Genomic DNA, 19,446 nt, shown 5'->3' on the forward strand with positions numbered 1-19,446 from the left:
ATGATACCTTTTGATTATGTCTCTTTGTATGTTCTCAGGATGGTCCAGTCATTTCATTTAATGCACAGACCACTCTAAAGAACTTCTGCATTTGGCAGCAGAACCAAAACATCCCGGATGATAACCACCAATCCCATCACGACACTGCCATCCTAATCACCAGGTGCAAGAAACATGAATTTATCAAATTATTTGTTGCTAACAGTATATACTATAAACAGGTTTGTAGGTCTTTCAAACAACCACATATCCCATTCACCAAATCACATTGTAAAAAGTATAAATCTTGGAGAATCAGCTGCATCAAAGACCAATCCAGATCAAATGGGGCCCAGGTGCCTGTTGAATGGAACGGCTCTTTAAAAATGAACCTAAATATGGTTGAGGAAGTGTTTTGACCCATTACCTGTGTCTTCACCACAGGCAGGACATCTGCAGAGCAAGGGATAAGTGTGACACCTTAGGTATGTGGATTTGTTTTTAAATGTGCTGATAGACTTACAACCATAAATTAATATATATTATACTTCACAAGTTGATAGTGGTATGATCACCATGGACGATTAAGAAAACTGATGTGGGCCTCTTTTCTTTTGTCTTCTTTTAAAGGACTCGCAGAGTTGGGGACGGTGTGTGATCCATACAGGAGTTGCAGCATCAGCGAAGACAATGGACTCAGCACTGCATTCACCATCGCCCATGAACTTGGCCATGTGTAAGAACAGCATGTTTCCCCTGATTGGTGTCATATACTGTGATAACTCCGAGTTAGTGAACATGTTGGCTTCAAGGAGACATTGTTAGAGCTTCAAAAGTCTTTCTAGGAATCCATGCATGCTTTACCAGCAGATGGGGATCAAGGAATCTTGCCTATTTGGACAACACAGCAGCAGTACATTCCTTCTTCTTTTCCAAGTATTTTCCGATGCTTTGGTGTGTTTCTGATCATATCTCCCAATTTGGCCTGCCTTTCATTTAGTGAGGAAAGAGAAATTGGATTCTCAGAATTGAAGTAAAACCTGCCCTTTAGCAAACTCTGCATTGTCCAACGTCCTGAGTCAGCCAGAGCTGGAGTTAGCCTTCTACAGTGGAGACTGTTACGGACCTTAACGACCCTCATCATCTCTAACAAATGCTCTTTCTAACCACTAAACAAAAGGTGGGATTGTTCAATTCTCCGTTTATCCGCATCAAGTGGTGACAACATGCTTGACGGCTACTTAGCCCTAGAGCTCAGTGTTATATGGTACCTGTCAGGTGGGGAGCTGAGTAGCTCAGAGGGAGGGCTGCTGGCACTGCGGTGCTGTACCTGTCCACCACCAACCAGGATCTTATTTGTTCACCCTGCAGGAGCTTGATTGCTTCTCTTATACTCACTGTGCACTGATTTTCACATCTACATTTTGTTACGTCCCCTGTCCATTGTTCATATAATTTAATACGGGGCTGGTTTGATTCCAAACACCCCACAAGCAGGAAATACAAATGCTTTGTGTTAGTTACAGCTTCAGCCATGAATGGGTTTCCCAAATCCAATATCAGTGACAGGAAATATAGAATCAATGTTTGGATTTAAAACTTGTACACAAACAGATGAAACGCACTGAAGCACAGAAAAACTACCATTTTTCAATTGGTTTCAATATGTTGGTTTACAAAACACTAACATATTGAAACGTTATATATATATATAACGCAATATAGAGGCACTCATCACCATTAATACTGGCTTTAAAAAATATATATGTATCTCAGCCAAACAGTTGGTCTTACCGAGCGGTGCATCTGCTTGATATAAACTACAACCAGCAGAATTATTACTAGAAGAAGGAAATGATTTCTCTTGTTTAATGTAATATATTTTATGATTCCTGAAGATGTTTGTCTGTTTTCTCTCTGCTAGGTTCAACATGCCTCATGACGACAGTAACAAGTGTAAGGAGGATGGAGTTAAGATTCAGCAACATGTGATGGCTCCCACACTCAACTACAACACAAACCCTTGGATGTGGTCCAAGTGTAGCAAGAAGTACATCACAGAGTTCCTTGAGTATGTCATTCTCTTTTCTTCAGGGTTGTTCCAAACATGCATGGGGATTAGATCATGTAGATTATGTTTTTCTACCGTTTATGCTGAGAAGATTCTGAACAACTCAAACAGCCTGAAATGAAATAGGATGTGCAAAGTAGTATGGTCAAGTAAGATAACTATACATTTTAACCTACATTTACATTTTTATGTTAAAGCTCTGGCCAAATATCCTTTTAAAGATACTGTATTTATAAAACTGTATCACAGAGATTTCATACATATGTTTCCTTATCTATACAACCCTACACAAACAGAGGGCAGTTTATTCATACTGTACGCCGTTTTTTCTCCCAATTTTGGCAGCAACAGCCACATTTTTAGGCTTAAATGCAAACAAACAGTCATCATTTCTCAGGGCTGTTGCAGCCTCTAGTCTCTTATCTTCCAAAGGCTCCTCAACCTGCTGAGGAAGACCAGGGAACTCCTACTGTAGGAAAGAGTAAATGGGATGGTATCTGGCAACTATCCAAAATCCCTTTGCATACACCCAACTATCCAAAGTTCTCCCTGCATCCCTAACTCTTGAGATCCCCACCTTTACATAGCGAACTGAATACAAACAGAAACCTGTCAAGATACTGAGCGAGCTGTGTGTACAGTAGGAGTTCTTTATGTACAGAAAAATGACCTCTCCGGCTGTACTGAGTGTGTTTTCTGTCTGTTTGTGTTTCTTGTTTTTCTCTTTTTTCTTTAAGTCATTTTATTTTTATTTCTTAATAGCACAGGATATGGTGAGTGCTTGCTCGACGAGCCCGTTTCTAGACCGTACAGTCTCTCACAGCAGCTGCCTGGGCGGATATACAATGTCAATAAACAGTGTGAATTGATATTTGGACAGGGGACACAGGTGTGCCCTTATATGGTAAGTGGAGTCAGTGTGCAAATCTAAACTGTCATGTTGCATATTTGGGTCTCTGAGTGAAGCTTCTTGTGTTATGATCATGTGCTGCAGGGGTTCTCGGCTGAATTTGAAGCCTTTAAAGTCACTCGCTGTGTTTAACAACATACTGATAGTTCTTTCTGAGATAACAGACATAAGCAAACACAACCAAATATAATTAATATATAAGACATGATATCTCAGCACATATGAATTCTGTTAATAACTCTTTAAAACATGAATATGAGAAAATTGGAATCAGGATCGAATCATCCATATACTGAATCAATGAGCAGTGCAGAAATGTCTCCAAAATACATGTGATACCCTTCAGCACTGTGGAAAAGTTGTTTTCTTACTGTATGAAGTTATCTTCTGACATAATGTTTTATAATGTGCGATAAATTGGATGTCTGCCATCTGTCCATAAATTCACTGCAGTGGGGTTATTAACATGACATTTATTTGCCCTGTCTTCTTCTGATTGTCTAACTTTATTTTTATTTTGGGAATCTCAGGGTTAACTGTGTGTGCGTGCGTGCGTGCGTGTGTGTGTGTGTGTGTGTGTGTGTGTGTGTGTGTGTGTGTGTGTGTGTGTGTGTGTGTTTCTTTCACAGACCCAGTGTCGGAGGCTGTGGTGCACAAGTCCAGAGGGCGCCCAGCGGGGTTGCAGGACCCAGCACATGCCTTGGGCAGACGGCACTGAATGCTCTCCTGGAAAGGTAGTGTGGAAAATAAGACGTTATTATTTTTGATAATAAGAAACGTGTCATGAGCAAAAAGTCAGAATTCAAACTGCGTTTTATTAAAACAAAAGTTTGGGGTGAACGTGTGAAGGGAAAATCGTGTGAAGTGGTTTAACACCACGGGATTGCCACATTTGTATCCAATACATTATAGTTTAATACTCATATGGTTTTGTGTAATGATCTGATAATCCTCACCGCATTTATATCCTCATCATTACACTTCCATTGACAGATGCACATAAAATAGTTCACTGGTGTTTTTAATTCATAGTGCAAAATGACAAAAGAAAACTAATTTTCAAACAGTTGAAGAAAAACAAAATCGACTATTGACACGTGTAAACTCTAGTAATTGAACATGGCTGGCATTTAAGTGGGTGGCGTGAAGTTGTAAATGATGGAGGTTTCTTTCTAGGCCACTCTCTTAGTGTAGCTTTTAATTAGGACTTTCTCAGTAACCTCTCGCTTCCTGCCACTAAGACTGAGAGAACATGAAAGCGACATGAAGTCCAAAGACCCATACACATGTTTAAACCTTTTCATGTTTACACCAACCTCTCATCCCATGCAATGCAGTCGCCAGACTAAACACTTAAGCTGGAGTCTGTTTGTTGAACAGTGTAAGATCATCCTGCTGTTATGAGCTGAGATATATTTATTGACTATTTGCGTGACATTTTCTTGTCTTCTGTCCAGCCAGAAATGCCTTTTTTAGTTTAGATTTTTTCCATTTGCTTCACTGTGTAATTTCTCCCAGATTAGCATCAAAGCACGGGAGAGCAGATAGAAGTGTTGCCAGCTCCATGGATAAGATGTCATATGCTCACTCTGTCTGTTTCTTTTCCCTCTTGGACCTTTTGTCGTACTCTTATTTTTTCTTTTGCTTACCCCATTCACTCCCTCTGCTCCTATTCTTTCTCTCTTTATTCATCTTTTCTGTTTCTCTGTCATTACAGTACTGCAAACACGGCATATGTATAGCCAAAGAGGATGACACCGCACCTGTGGAGGGGGCATGGGGAGTTTGGAGCCCTTTTGGTACCTGTTCTCGGACATGCGGCGGGGGCATCAAGATTGCTGTTCGCGAATGCAACCGACCTGTGTGAGCAGTCCCTCTCTTTGTAGTCATGTATGCGTGGACCTTTTCTCCATCATAGCTGCCAAAGTCAATGTTCCATAGATCAAGCCTCCTTAGGGGAATTCTTTTCATAGCTAGTGTTCATCAAGTCAGGCCCTCTGAATGGCACATCTTAAAGGGTTGTTTCCCGGTAAATAAAGGGATCACTCGAGTGAATGTCTTTGAATGTTGCCTTTCATCCAAGTTTAATGGACAGATAGAAAATAATGAGGCATGACGAGAATGAGTTTCAACCTGAAAACAATACCAGTGGCATACTCTAGGTGTGTGAAGGTGAGCGATGTGGTGCAGTGGAGAATGGGCAGAGAGGAGAAATAAAACTGAAAACATTTGGTCCATTCTCTTCCTCAATATTTCTTCCAGGCCCAGGAATGGAGGAATGTATTGTGTGGGTCGCAGAATGAAGTTTCGTTCCTGTAATTCTGAGCCCTGCTCCAAGCAGAAGAAGGACTTCAGGGAGGAACAATGTGCGGCTTTCGATGGCAGGCACTTCAACATCAACGGTCTACCTCCAAATGTTCGCTGGGTACCCAAGTACAGCGGAAGTGAGAATCCTTATTTCACTCACTGGCATCCTGATTGCACCTTTTGGCAACCCTGTTTCACCTGCGCACAATAGACACATAATGTAATGTTAACATTAATATTTATTTGTATTAAGTGTTTGTCTCTGTCTTGCTTCCTTTTAGTCCTGATGAAGGACAGGTGTAAGCTATTCTGCAGGGTTGCAGGCAGCACGGCCTACTATCAGCTCAGGGACAGGGTCATTGATGGAACGCCGTGCGGACCGGATACCAACGACATCTGTGTCCAGGGCCTGTGCAGGGTGAGACTTTTTTCAAAATAGCATTTAAATCCATTGCCAAACCAGACTGTGTTTATTGTGTCAAATCTGTGACAGATAGATGTTTTGTTTGAAAACGTGATCACTAACATACCATACACATCAAACACCTCTTGCTCTGTGTAAACTGGAAACCACACTCAGTGTTTTGGTTTGGTTGTGGTTCAGTAAATTACCTTCCTGGCGCGAGCAAGGTGATTTTGATTCATGCTGTTCTTAATCTGCAATAAAACATTTACTACTTCTACTAACCATTTCTAGTGTGGTGAGAAATGAATTTAAGATGGTGATCAGTGATATGGCTATAACTCAAGACTTTCACTGGGTTTAAATGTTTCTTTCATAATCAGTATTACGAACAAGTAGAAGGCCATTTATCTGACACGTTAATATTACATTGTTGAACTTTTTCCAAGCAACTGTAACAGTGTGAGAGTAATGTAAGAGTGTTAGCTAAAGTCTTTTTACTTTGTTTAAAAATCAGTGTGACTTTTCTGTTTTTGCAGTCTATCAGCGCATTGTCATATAATGTTGTCTCTATCTCCCGTTTATCCTTCATCTGATCTGCTCTCATGCTTTTCAAACTTTTCCCTCTTTTTGTCCCTTTCCTACTATTATCATCTAAATGACTCCTGGCATTGTCTTATTTTGTCATTTCAATATCCCGCCTTTCTACCTCTTTACTGAGCAGCAAGCAGGCTGTGACCATGTATTGAACTCTAAAGCCAGGAGGGACAAGTGTGGCGTGTGCGGCGGTGACAACTCTTCCTGCAAAACTGTGGCAGGCACCTTCAACATCGTCCACTATGGTGAGCTATAGCCTCTCTTATTACACGATGATTTTTCTTTCATCAAGTATAAAAGACAGCAGCTCTTGTTATATTGCTTTAACACATATTTACATTAGTTGTCACGGAGAGTGGGTCTCACTTGTTAGCATAGGCACAGAACTAGAGTGTCCTAATGATCTAAACATAATGCTCATGCTAATTGCAGGCTATAATGAAGTAGTGCGAATACCCAGTGGTGCAACAAATGTAGATGTGCGTCAACACAGCTACTCAGGGAAACCGGAGGATGACAACTACCTCGGTAAGACATCCAACACTTTGTTTAAAAGAAACTGCTGTTTATGTTTTTATTGTATTTCCATATTTCCATAAATAATTTCTAAAGCAATATGCTGTATAATGCTATCATGTTTTGTCTCTGCTTGCCTGTCTATGTGAATGATGTTCAGCTTTTAGTGTAAAGTCAATGTACTACAAACCCAAGGAGCTGGCATGTAGTGTGCATGCTAACACATTAATGAGCCAGAACTAGGCCTTTGGGTACCATTCCAGCAAGGTCAGTTGGTTTATAGGCGTGTATCTTGTGTGTGTGTGCAGGTGTGTATTTTCTTTGATTCTGTCGATGTGTGTCTTTCTCTACCATATGCCTGTCTGTTTGGATATGGCTGCTTTTTCAGCTATTAGTGTACATGTCTTGTTGGCACGAACGTGCTTATACTTGAGTTCAGATTGCCCTGTGGCTACCATTCCTGCGAGGTCAACTAAGGTGTGTCTGTACTCTGTGTAGGGCGCATGTTTGCATATTGCGGATTATTTTATTCTTTGTGTATAAACTTCTGAACATAGTTTTTCAGTTACACAGTGTGTGTGTGTGTGTGTGTGTGTGTGTGTGTGTCTGTCTGTATGTCTGTCTGTCTGTCTGTCTGTCTGTTTGTCTCTGTGTGTGTCTGTTTCTCTGTGTGTGTGTATGTGTGTGTGTGTGTGTGTGTGTGTGTGTGTGTGTGTGTGTGTGTGTGTGTGTGTGTGTGTGTGTGTGTGTGTGTGTGTGTATGTACATATATATGTGTTTGTGTATGGGCACAGTCATTAGGGGCCCAAAGTGGAAGCAATTTTTCCAGAATGAGGGCCGCTCTCCACGGTCATATTAGGGTAATGTGTGAAATGGCGAGGAAAGTAAAGGCAGGAAATTAGCTCCATAATCGCATTAGGGTGAATGAGTGCAGCAGACTGGCTGATGAACAGAACAGGATACCCCTGGATGGGACTTCTCCAGGAACAGAGGATTATTTTACCCCAATAAGACTTTACTGCTGCCTACTGCATGTGCCTAAGCTGCACTGTCACATGCAAACACTAGCTATTGCTTCGTTTACTTTAGCTTGTTAGTCTCATAATAAGCAACCATTTTCACAAAACATTTCACATCGAATACCGCTCATTCTGTCTCTCTGTCTCAGTGGGATCAAACACAGTAAGTGTTTTTCTCTCTCTCTGCAGCCATATCAAATAGCCGTGGAGAGTTCCTGCTTAATGGAGAGTTTGTGGTCAGCATGTTCAAAAGGGAAATCAAAGTAGGAAATGCCGTCATCGAGTACAGCGGCTCTGACCATGTCATTGAGAGGATCAACTGTACTGAGCGCATCGAGGAGGAGATCATTGTCCAGGTAAATTGTACTTATCCGGATGGCTTAGTATGCCATGCAGGAGATACAACGCTAGTCTAATTTAGAAGCAGTGGCATGAGTGAAACTTAAAATATATTTTAAATGCAGGAACGTAAATGCTTCTACAGGCTTGACCTCTAAAAGTTTTTACTTTTACTTAAGAAGATGTGGAAAATCTATGATGTTTAAAACTTATAATCGTATTGTATTATAATGCATTGCACATTGCCTGCATTTTCCCCAGGTGCTGTCTGTGGGGAACCTTTACAACCCAGATGTCAGGTACTCATTTAACATCCCCATAGAAGACAAACCTCAGCAGTTCTTCTGGGATGCCTATGGGCCCTGGCAGGAGTGCAGCCGCCTGTGCAAAGGTGAGGGGGAGGCACAAGGGGTTGGCACAGTGGGGTGATGGGAGTGGTCAATGATAAATAGAGTTGTGAGAGTCAAGAGGAGATGGGATGGAGAGAAGAGACGTGGGAACTGCTGAGCCGGTGACATAGGAGAGAGGATTGTCTGGCTAAACTTGACAGCTTCATGCGAGACATATAGGTTTGGAACAAGTGATTAAAGTTAGACCTCATAGTGTGCTGTGTCACATTACCTTCTTTGACATGACCCTTGATATGTCGGAGTATGTGGGCGTGCAGAGGCGGATTGCAGGTAAACTCTAAAACCTGTTATGACTCAAACACTTTGTATGAGAATTTCTTTCTGTACTTTTGACACTGCTCTGCTTGAACTTGAACAGTAAATTCCAAAGAGAAACCAATGAGTTCACACAGTAAGATAAACGGCAAACATGTAATGCCCTCAGCACCTATATTCGGCTTTTCTGGCAGTCTGCGTTACACAAAGCTTTCATAGCACTGAGCTGCAAAACTTGGTAACATGAGGTATTGATAGAGAATTTATTTCCTGCAGCCACATGAGGTTTAAATCTCTCTCCTGTACAGTTGGTGCACTGTGATTCAATGCAGGGATGTCAAGGCAAGAGCCAGGCTGAAGCACACCGACATTGCTGCTGGTAGTCATTGCGATCCAATGATGATCTATATTGTACTTCAGCAAGCTGTATCTTCAACTCAGACAACTTCTTGCAGGATCGTACAGAAGCTGAGGTCAGGTAGTGGAGTTTCATTTGAGGATGAAGTTATTAAACCCTAGATTGTAACTCAAGTCATGAATCTTTGCATATTTACAACATGCCAAGGGACCAAAATCAGTTATTTATTTAAAAGCATAAATATACCAATTCATTTTTAAATATCTGTAACGGTGGATGCAACACAGCAATTACTGTCATGGGTTCAGTATTTCAACATTTGTTTTGGTGCTCAAGAATTCTAAGAAAAACTTTTGACTTTTTAAATATAACTGCTGTCCAAACTGATCAGTGTCATTATGTCTTCATAGGAGAGCGCAAGCGGAAGATTCTCTGTAGCAGAGAGTCCGACAGGGTGGTGGTGTCAGACCAGAGGTGTCACGGTACAGCTAGACCTGCTGTCATCACTGAGCCCTGTAACACTGAATGTGAACTCAGGTTTGTATAACCAGTTCAACCAGCCTTTAAAATGAACCAATCAATAATTATTTCTTCACTTGGTCATTTAGAAATACTGACAAGGATTGTCCCCATCACCCTCGATGCAGGTGGCATGTGGCTCGAAAGAGTGAGTGCACAGCTCAGTGCGGCCTGGGATATCGTACCCTAGAAATATACTGTGCCAAAATCAGCCGTGCAGATGGTAAAACCCAGAAGGTTGATGACCGCTACTGTAACGGTCAGCACAAACCTGACGACAAGGAAAGTTGCCATGGAGACTGTAACCCGGGTGGCTGGGAGTACTCGCCTTGGACAGAGGTAAGATTGTTGTAGGACGCGTGGTGGTTTGTGTGAGAGCATAATCCAGATGTTTGTCAAAGTCTCTCACGGGTTGTGTTTATGTGTTTACACAAGCTGATGTTCAAACGTGTGTACTGCAGTGCTCCAAGAGCTGTGGTGGGGGCACCCGTCGTCGAGGGGCAGTGTGTCGAAAGGCAGCCGAGGCTGGCGGCGATGAGAGCAAATGCAGTCAAAGGGACAAGATGACCGTCCAACCCTGCAATGAATTCCTCTGTCCACAATGGAAGACTGCCGACTGGTCTGAGGTCAGTTCATCTCTTATTGTATTCTTTTTGCCCTTAGAGGAAGACCAGTCCGATATTTAGTGGTCGCATGTAGTAGATTGAGGCGATGATAACAAATACACCTAATGTTTACATGCAAATATTCCTTCCTTAATTTCCAATCAAATGCATAGAAAAAATGTCTTGAGAGGAATAATGACTTTATCATTTGTGAGTTTTTGTTAAGGCATAAAGTTACACGAGGCTTGTGCATACACATTTATCTGTGAGGAAGACCTCCTGGTGTTTATGAAGCTGTAAAGAGAAATAGTATAAATAATGTAGTTTTAAGCCAACAGTGATTTGGGTCAAATGTAAAATCCCAGTGTTGGTTGTGCGTGTCTCTGCTTCGGGAGAGTTACTCCCCTCCTTCCACTATAGTGAGTGTTGGGAAATCGCTGATTGCATGGTAAGATTGTACTTAACTGCTGTACAGTTTACACATTGTAGAGCGAGGCGCTTGCAAAGCTTTGGGCTGCATTCCAGGAATATTTCAGATCTCCCATGTGGTGCTGATAAATACAAACACCTACACTGCACTGTATACATATGCACTGTACTCACACATAAATAGACACTCTGGCCCTGTCTTTTGGTCCAACCGCTATTTATTTTGTAATCTGCATATCCTGCTTTCCACTACACCAAGTGATCTTCCTCTGTCATGAAATGGAATTCCAGCAGGCTCAATGGCTGGTAACAACCAGTGCTAGGGTACATATCTCTCCCTAAAACCAGAAATATTTTCCTTTCAGTGCCTTGTTACATGTGGGAAAGGCTATAAGCACCGTCAGACGTGGTGTCAGTTTGGTGAGGACCGTTTAGACGACCGCCTTTGTGGCCCATCTAAACCTGAGTCGGTGCAGATGTGCCAGCAACAAGAATGTGCCTCTTGGCAGGTCGGACCCTGGGGACAGGTGAGTGTTAACAGTGTATATTCCTTGTTCAAAGTTGTCAAAAAGGGATAATTTGTGTTTTAAAAAAACATTTGTGGGGAAGGAAGTAATGTACTGTTGCAAGGGTACAGCTGATTGAAATTCACGGGTATAACTAATTAGTACGTGATGCTAAATAACCAATTTATATTCCGAAACAGCAGATCACTCTGTTTGGTTCATGATTGGAAATTGCACCATAGAGTACTGTTTGGCCCATTGACCTCCATGGAATAAAATAATCTGAATCATAAAATACTATACTGCACACAGTACATATGTGCTTGATATGAGTCTCATATCTTGATCTTACTGTTGCTTCTCTGAGGAATTCTCCCCAGATGTAAACCAAGGGGAGGACACGGATAAGCTAAGCTTGTCATTTAGCACTGTCCCCTTTTCTCTCGCCTGTTTAGACACAGAGCACATCCTGCCAAAATAAATATACAAAAGCTGCGGATGATGTGGGTAGGCGTGTTCTTCTATAAAAGCATTATATAGGGTTATGCATACAGTATATAGTGTCTGTGTGTGCAGGCTCAGTCTCATTTGTGTGTGTGCACAGAGAACTGAACACCCAAAAATTTGAGATATTTTTGTGCCCCCCATCAGAGGATGTGCGCACGTTAAGGTATATTTGAAGCTGTTTAATGAAGCGTTGTCAAATGGTAGTTGAAGGTGCCGCCAAACAAGTTTGACCCTGTTTCATTGGAGGCAGTGAGGCAGAAGAAAGCGTGGGGTAGTACCCTCTGACTTGGCTACAGTGGAAAAAAAGACAAGTGCAATGTATATGAGCAAAGGCTCCTCATGTATTTTATCTTTGAGACTCTTGTCCACTGCAAGTCTCAATCTTAAGATGTTTGTCAGAGGAGTGGATCGGTAATATAAGCCTTTTTATTTGCTGCGGTTTACAGTGTTTTGATTTGTTTGTGTGTGGGAGTTGTTTTTTGGCTCAGATGAACTGTCTGTTTTTTGCTTGCCTTTCTTGCCTCTTTCTCAGTTTTCTCCTTTGGCTTACTGTTGCTAATGTTCCCCCACCACTCCTTTTTTCCCCTCTTTGAACCCAGTGCACTACCTCTTGTGGGCCAGGCTACCAGATGCGAGCTGTGAAGTGTGTGGTTGGCTCTTATGGTGCTGTCATGGATGACACTGAATGTAATGCTGCCACCCGACCCACTGACACCCAGGTAAGGCATTCTCTTCTTCCCTTCCTTGCATCTTTTTACCCTCTTTAACATCTTTCTTTTACTTCTCTCAACTGCCCACAATCTCTTTATCTCTCCCTCGCTGTGAGAGCAACGTTGTTCCACAGTTTAGTCTCTCTAGAGAAGGAAGCATTCACATCATGCACACTGACACTCAAAACACACGCACAGACACACACATTTCATTTCCACCTGGTCTCAATAAAGCTATGTTGTCTGATCTAGTCTGGTCTAGAGGGAAAGCCAGAGGGGGAGGTTATACCGGCGTCACTTTCCCCACATAGAGACACACAACTCTGAATGTTTTAGGATAACCTTACATGTTATTCTTCAGAATTCCCTTATTATGTAACACTAAAGTCTGGCAGAGGACATGTTTGTCTCTCTTGTAAGTTTGTATAAGTGAGTTTGAGTCTTGCCTTCACCTCAAAACATCCCTTAGTTGTGACAGCTGGACACTTCTTGAGGCCTAAATCAATCATAATTCACAGAAGTATTTAAGTTACATTTAATGGATGTTCTTTATCAAATGACTAATTACTAATATTTAAAGCCGGCTAGTTGAAAAGTGATGACACAGTTTAAAATATGTTGCTCCTATATCCTCTACCACTGCTAATGCAGACGGACAACGTGCTCAGGTTTACTTTGTTGTCTAAATCTGCTTGTGCATCTGTTTATTAAGTGTTCCACACACACAAAGAGAGACAGAAACACCAAAGGAACCTATTTTGAGCTGAACTAGAGTTTTGTTTGGTCAGCGTGGGGCGTAAACCCATTTCAGAGGGCTGAGCATGCAGACTCAGTATGAGGCCCCCCTCTAGTCGCAGCAGCTCTTAATTCCGGTGCCTGGGCCGACAGAGCCAGTGACCCTGAAGCAGTCGCCCCACCTCGTTGTGATTCTAACCAGCCAGCCATGAAGTGGGCCACCAGCCGCCATTCCCACCAGGCAGCCACCAGGCAGGGCTTAGAAAAAGAAGAATAGATAGATAGATGGATGGAGGTCTGAGTACAAGGAGGAGAATGGTGGAGGCAAGAGATGCTTTGCTCGATGCTTCCACACATATCTGTTTATGCGTGTAAAATGTGATTCTGACATGAAGTGTGCGTAGAGCTACTTTAAACGGTTCCATGAGGACTATTTGCTTCCGTCAGGAGGCAGAGTGTGGAATGTGGAGCCTGCTCAAAGCCATTGCAACATGATTAAGGCCCTCATTCCTAGAAACTGGGGGTCAGAGGGCACCAGAGGGCATGGAGGGGGGGGGGGGCTGGGTAAGAGCATAGGGCGGAAGGTGAGGGACAAGGGAGTGGATTAGGGGTGGAGTTTACAACCACGCCAGCATAGGCATTGGAGCCCTGAACACCACTCCACTATGACCTGTTATGACAGGGATCAGGGCTTTATGCTGAGTGGCTTACTGCCACAATCCATAGTTTTAACTGACGGGGCGGACCCTCTAAATGTTATTTTGGTAAGGTGGGGGGAAAGGGTTGATGAGAAACACAAATATTCTCAAAAAGAGCAGAAGAAATAAAGTTTAAGTTGTCAATGACTGTCCCATGTCAGAGGAGCTATCTCTGATATTCATGGTATTTTGTGGTCGGGGACACATGTTGTTACAGTATATTCATTTTGTTAATCACTGCATGAATGGGTGTATGTGTCCTCCCTTCCACAGGACTGTGAACTGGCCCAGTGTCCCAGCAGCCACCCTGATCCCCCAGGGACTAAAGTCCCCTCCAATCAGGGCCACAAAACACAGTGGCGGTTTGGTTCCTGGACCCAGGTTGGTAGTCCTGCCACATCTTCAATTTGTTTGTCTTTTTGTTTGTTTCCAGCTTCTTAACCTTTCTCCTCTGCACAACAGTGTAGTGCCAGCTGTGGCAAAGGGACACGTATGCGCTATGTGAGTTGCCGTGACAACCAAGGTGGTGTGGCAGAGGAGGCGGAGTGCGCCCACCTACCAAAACCCCCTGCCAGAGAAATGTGCTCAGTAGTGGCCTGTGGACAGTGGAAAGTACTTGAATGGACAGCGGTAAGAAAAACACCCGTCCTCTTTTATTCAGCTGTATCTGACCCAGTTACACGTTGTTTCAATTACAATTTAAAGTTGCTGCACCTACATGTATACAAGCTCACCCAATATGTAGGGGACAGTTTCAAATAAGTGGAAATTTGGAAAAGAGTTTTCCTGTTGAATCAAAAATAATTTCCCCTCAGGTCTGCATCTTATTATACTGACATACAGCATTGTTGATTAACTTCAATTGTGGGCTGTCACTATTGCCATCCAGATGTTTTTCTTCCTGCATGGTTTATTAACTTCAGTATACTCTACATTATTTTTCATCTACACTGACAATTAGTGTGTCCACACGCTATGTAGATATTTGTGTCAGCAAAGATGTGGAGAGAGGATGGCATCTGGAAGGCAAGTGTGTATCGAGGGCTGGAATAAGGCTAGAGAAGGTGTGTGTGTGTGTGTGTGTGTGTGTGTGTGTGTGTGTGTGTGTGTGTGTGTGTGTGTGTGTGTGTGTGTGTGTGTGTGTGTGTGTGTGTGTGTGTGTGTGTGTGTGTGTGTGTGTGTGTGTGTGTGTGTGTCTGTCTGTCTGTCTGTCTGTCTGTCTGTGTGTCTGTTTCTCTGTGTGTGTGTGTAAGTGAGTGAGATTTGGAGTGAGGCAAAAGTTTCTGGATCTGGGAGATGCAAGGGGCTGCAGTGAGGGGTTCCACTCTTGTTTACAGATGTTTCTCATCAGTCCTGGTGATACAGTACAGCCAGACTGCAGGTCTGGTCACCATACACACACACACACACTCACACATGTACCACCAAGCCAAATATACTCATTGACCCCCCAAAAGGAAACAGTTCATCCCAAGACCAAAAAAGAGGCCTATCCCAACCACACACACACACGCGCACACACACACACACACACACACACACACGCACACGCACACGCACACACACACAATTTAATAATCCAAAGCAAAATTGCCTTGTTTTTCGTGCAGTGACAGAACACTCCAGTATGACAGAGTATTGTTATCGCTCTGTTGGCTTGTACAGTAAGTTATCCAACAGTTATTTATTTAGTTGTGAAATCCATAACAGTGTGACAAAGCAGTACAAACCTCTGGACAGTGTAATCCCAGGTGAGGTTTGCATAAGTAGACAGCTGTTGCACAAGTATAATACATCACTTTATGTGAGACAGAAAGTGAACTCTGCAAGGGAAGAACTGCGTGAGACGTCATTAGTGCTTGGCAGAAGATTTGCCTTCAAAAGAAAGCTATGTGTACTTGGGTCCTTTTAAGGAGACAATGCATTGTCAGCCAGGGTCAGAGCCGTGGCCATGTGCTTCATGCCATCTTTAATACATTGGGAGTTAGTTGCTGCCCCCCTGTGAGAGGATTTAAGTATGTTGCAGATCTACAGTCAGATGTATGCAGCAGCCACAGTCCTTCAGACATTGTTCGGGACCATCACAGGGAAAAGGGATCTGAGCATGAAGCTGAAGCTCTTCATTTCCCAGTCGAGTGTCACCTGTGGTCACAAATTTTGTGTCGTGTTTCTTTTGTAAGATCTTTCAATATCTGGGAAGGATGAAGAAAGAAAGACAGACAGGCTTTCTTACTTTTACTTTTTCAGCCAAACACATCACTTTCTATAGAGGCATAGCTACATTTAGCAGAGTATTCTGCCCATGCATGGTGGTGGCATTCTGAAGATATTTAATTACTCACTCAATCCCTCTGAAGTTATAGATGACACGCCTAGTGATCATGGTAATCTTATCATAACACCATAGTTATTATAGTAATCCATGGTCACCTTTTTATTTCAATGTTGTCCAACCTCTGTAAAACACAGGTTAAAGACTCAGTTCTGGTCCCATTTTGAGGGATTCATAACAATAGCAAGTCGTTATGAATGGCTAATCTTTTTCCCCTCCCTCACACTATCTAATAATGACGATTTCTTCAAGTGTGAATGTTTTGTATGTCTAGATGCACATGCATTTATACTCATGACTTATCCCTTTATTCAGTGCTCAGTAACGTGTGGCCAGGGGAAGACGACACGGCAGGTACTGTGTGTCAACTTCAGTGACCAAGAGGTGAACACTAATGAGTGTGACCTAGACGATCGTCCTACCACAGAGCAGGACTGTGCTATGTCTCAATGCCCGTCCCGCTCCAGTGAGTCCCGACCTTTCCCGTCCTCACCAAATGCAAGCACCAGGAACAACCTGCCCCGCAGCCAATCCCACCAATGGCGGACTGGACCCTGGGGCGCGGTAAGGCTAATCTTCCACACAGCAGCATCACATCACAGTGGTCAAGCTCGAACAATAGAAGTCAAGAGAACATTTTAGCAAGTGGGAAAATGAGACATGTAGACATGTAGCCCTCTATTGTTTGAACCAATGTTGCGTCTACGCAGGATTCAAGGAATAGTTGGATATTTTGGAAAATACTCTTATTCATTTTATTCTCTTGCCGAGAGTTAGAAGAGAAGATAGATACAGCAAACATGACGCATCAGACAAGACCTTAGCCATTGTGATGCAACACGGCAGGATAGCGTGACCCAAGAGCCATGGGCTGTCCCCCCAATGGATCTCTAGCTTTGTATTGTTCAGCCGTTTAAAAAAGAAACTGTGTTAGTGATAATCTCTGTCCTAAAATAACTTTAGACCTTTAAATAATTCTAGGAAGTGATTTAGGCTATTTCTGGTGAATCTTCCTGCCTCTGTCCTGAGGATATGTATTTTAATATAGCAGCAGACGTGGTCAGTCATTTGACATGAGATATCTCTTAGTGGGGGCTTTGTGCACACACATTATATACCTCATAGAGCTCATTGATCTTTGCAGCTGTGTGTTATACTTAAGTGTGTGTTTGTACGTCGTTGTGTTTGAAGGAAATGTAATTAACATACAGTATACAGAGACTTATTTACACCTATACACTGAACATGTTTGAGAACCATCTATTTGACAGTGTGCCCTCTTAACCCTCTGTACAACAGTGCTCCAGCACATGTGCAGGAGGTTTCCAGCGGCGTGTAGTAGTGTGCCAGGATGAGAACGGCTACCCTGCCGACAGCTGTGAGGATCGCAGCCAGCCCAACGAGCAACGATCCTGTGAGTCAGGAACGTGTCCACAGTGGATCTATGGCAACTGGGGAGAGGTAAGATAGACGCCACTTTACTGATTGTTTACATCAGGATACAGTTTACCATGGCTCTCCGAAAGATACTGGTGTAGCTTAGAGAAAACATTTAAAACGCTCATTTGTGTTTGAATAAATACTTTGACTGATGCAAAAGTTGCTTAGTGTTGAGGTTTTGAAAATGCATTCGATCCCAGCTAAGGCTCACCTCACAAATCTATTTTCACGTAGAAAGAATGGCCCTAGTTTTTTCTTTGCACTCGAAAACCTTTTAGCCATACTTATCTGTAAAACACAACATCTCCTCCTGCTTCCCTCAGTGCACCAAGCCATGTGGAGGTGGGATAAAGACGAGGCTGGTGGTGTGTCAGCGTCCAAACGGCGAGCGTTTCAATGATCTGAGCTGCGAGATCCATGACAAGCCACCAGATCGAGAGCAGTGCAATACTCAGCCGTGCCCGTCTAGCCCCCACTGGAGCACAGACCCATGGAGCTCGGTACGCTCATAAAAAATACTCTACACCTTGTTTTTCAACCTCACAATTTTTTTCAAATACCTGTCGTCTTAGTCTTTCACAAACGGTCTTAAAGGGGCTTTGACTTTGGTGCTCTTGCACCAGAGAAATTCCACTCCGCTTCTCTTCTACTTTAAACCTCCTCCACTTCCTGCTCCCTCTCTGGTGCCTGCGATTCGTCAACGTTTCCTCAAGACATTCAGAAAGTTAATTTCTGTTGCGCTTTAATGGCAAAGATACGCTCACTTGCAATATGCCAAAAAAGTACTGTCAAAAATACTTCAGTGACAGCTGTGACCACAAGAACATTTGTGTCAGTCCTAGTTACCATAAAACTGTTGTTGAGCCTTGTATTAGTATTTGAAAAATTCAGGATCACTTTGTATCACAATCAAAGTTAGTTTTGTAAAATATTGTTTTTAAGATAATTTATTAAGATATTTTTTTCCTTTTTATCTTTTGTATATAGCATTAACTTTTAAAAGTGATTTATTTTGTGTCTTAGCTCTTTGTATTCGCACATTTAGCCAATCTTTGTTCATATGCAAATACTGATGAATGTTTTTGTATATCAGGAATATACAGTACGATGCCTTGTTCTTTTATTATCCAAAGAATGGCCCATAATCTCCAAATATGTGGTGCTACATAATGTAGTCGATGTTCTGTTATGAACTTTAAAAGCACCAATTTACATAGGATTGTATTTGGGCTGTGTACTATATATATACATCTTTGTACTATATACATCTTTTGAAATGGCTATTGTATCAAGAATTCAATTTGTCTCAAGGCACATGTGGTTTTTTAGAGAAGTTACTAATCTTATTTAGACACTTTATTTTACAGTTTATGTATTTATCCTCTGCTCTGAAACAAACAGTGGTGTTGCCCCAAAATGACTTTGACGCATGAATATGTTGACTCAAAAGTTCCTGAAACGTCCAGTATCAGTAGTAAACACCAGCAACAGCAGCTGTACTAGCACTGTAAAATAAAATGTCTCACTGGGTTTGTGGTAATTAGTACTAATAGCCATTGTATTCCAGTTTGGCAGAGGGTTTTGACCCAGATTTCCTTAGTGTGGCCAAAACAATAGGTTTAAAGCTCTCTGCTCCAAAGGTGCTTGATATGAGTGTATTTATATTGTGTTAGTTAATGTTTTCTTTGTACAGTAAGTACTTGGAGTTGTTAAATATGCTATGCTCAACAATACCTCATTTGGAACAAAACACAACTCAACTAGCCATTAAACAATGATAACCTACACTACAGCGGCGCTT

The 19,446-nt window shown here is 42.3% G+C and overlaps 1 protein-coding gene across 1 annotated transcript in view; it reads left to right on the forward strand.

Moving 5' to 3' along the window:
• adamts9 (ADAM metallopeptidase with thrombospondin type 1 motif, 9) overlaps positions 1-19,446 on the forward strand; it is a 47,277-nt gene that overhangs the window by 5,740 nt on the left and 22,091 nt on the right. The window contains exons 6-28 of the mRNA XM_029431141.1: positions 39-163; positions 424-464; positions 610-715; positions 1,904-2,050; positions 2,813-2,954; positions 3,590-3,694; positions 4,678-4,823; positions 5,223-5,404; positions 5,549-5,685; positions 6,395-6,512; positions 6,700-6,795; positions 7,992-8,158; positions 8,403-8,532; positions 9,575-9,701; positions 9,812-10,022; positions 10,145-10,309; positions 11,083-11,244; positions 12,330-12,449; positions 14,147-14,254; positions 14,336-14,503; positions 16,521-16,769; positions 17,505-17,666; positions 17,969-18,145. Coding sequence (XP_029287001.1) covers positions 39-163; positions 424-464; positions 610-715; positions 1,904-2,050; positions 2,813-2,954; positions 3,590-3,694; positions 4,678-4,823; positions 5,223-5,404; positions 5,549-5,685; positions 6,395-6,512; positions 6,700-6,795; positions 7,992-8,158; positions 8,403-8,532; positions 9,575-9,701; positions 9,812-10,022; positions 10,145-10,309; positions 11,083-11,244; positions 12,330-12,449; positions 14,147-14,254; positions 14,336-14,503; positions 16,521-16,769; positions 17,505-17,666; positions 17,969-18,145 — 3,291 coding nt within the window. The remainder of the gene's footprint in view (positions 1-38; positions 164-423; positions 465-609; positions 716-1,903; positions 2,051-2,812; positions 2,955-3,589; positions 3,695-4,677; positions 4,824-5,222; positions 5,405-5,548; positions 5,686-6,394; positions 6,513-6,699; positions 6,796-7,991; positions 8,159-8,402; positions 8,533-9,574; positions 9,702-9,811; positions 10,023-10,144; positions 10,310-11,082; positions 11,245-12,329; positions 12,450-14,146; positions 14,255-14,335; positions 14,504-16,520; positions 16,770-17,504; positions 17,667-17,968; positions 18,146-19,446) is intronic.

This window comes from Cottoperca gobio, chromosome 5 (genome assembly GCF_900634415.1).
Source record: "Cottoperca gobio chromosome 5, fCotGob3.1, whole genome shotgun sequence".
NCBI lineage: Eukaryota > Metazoa > Chordata > Actinopteri > Perciformes > Bovichtidae > Cottoperca > Cottoperca gobio.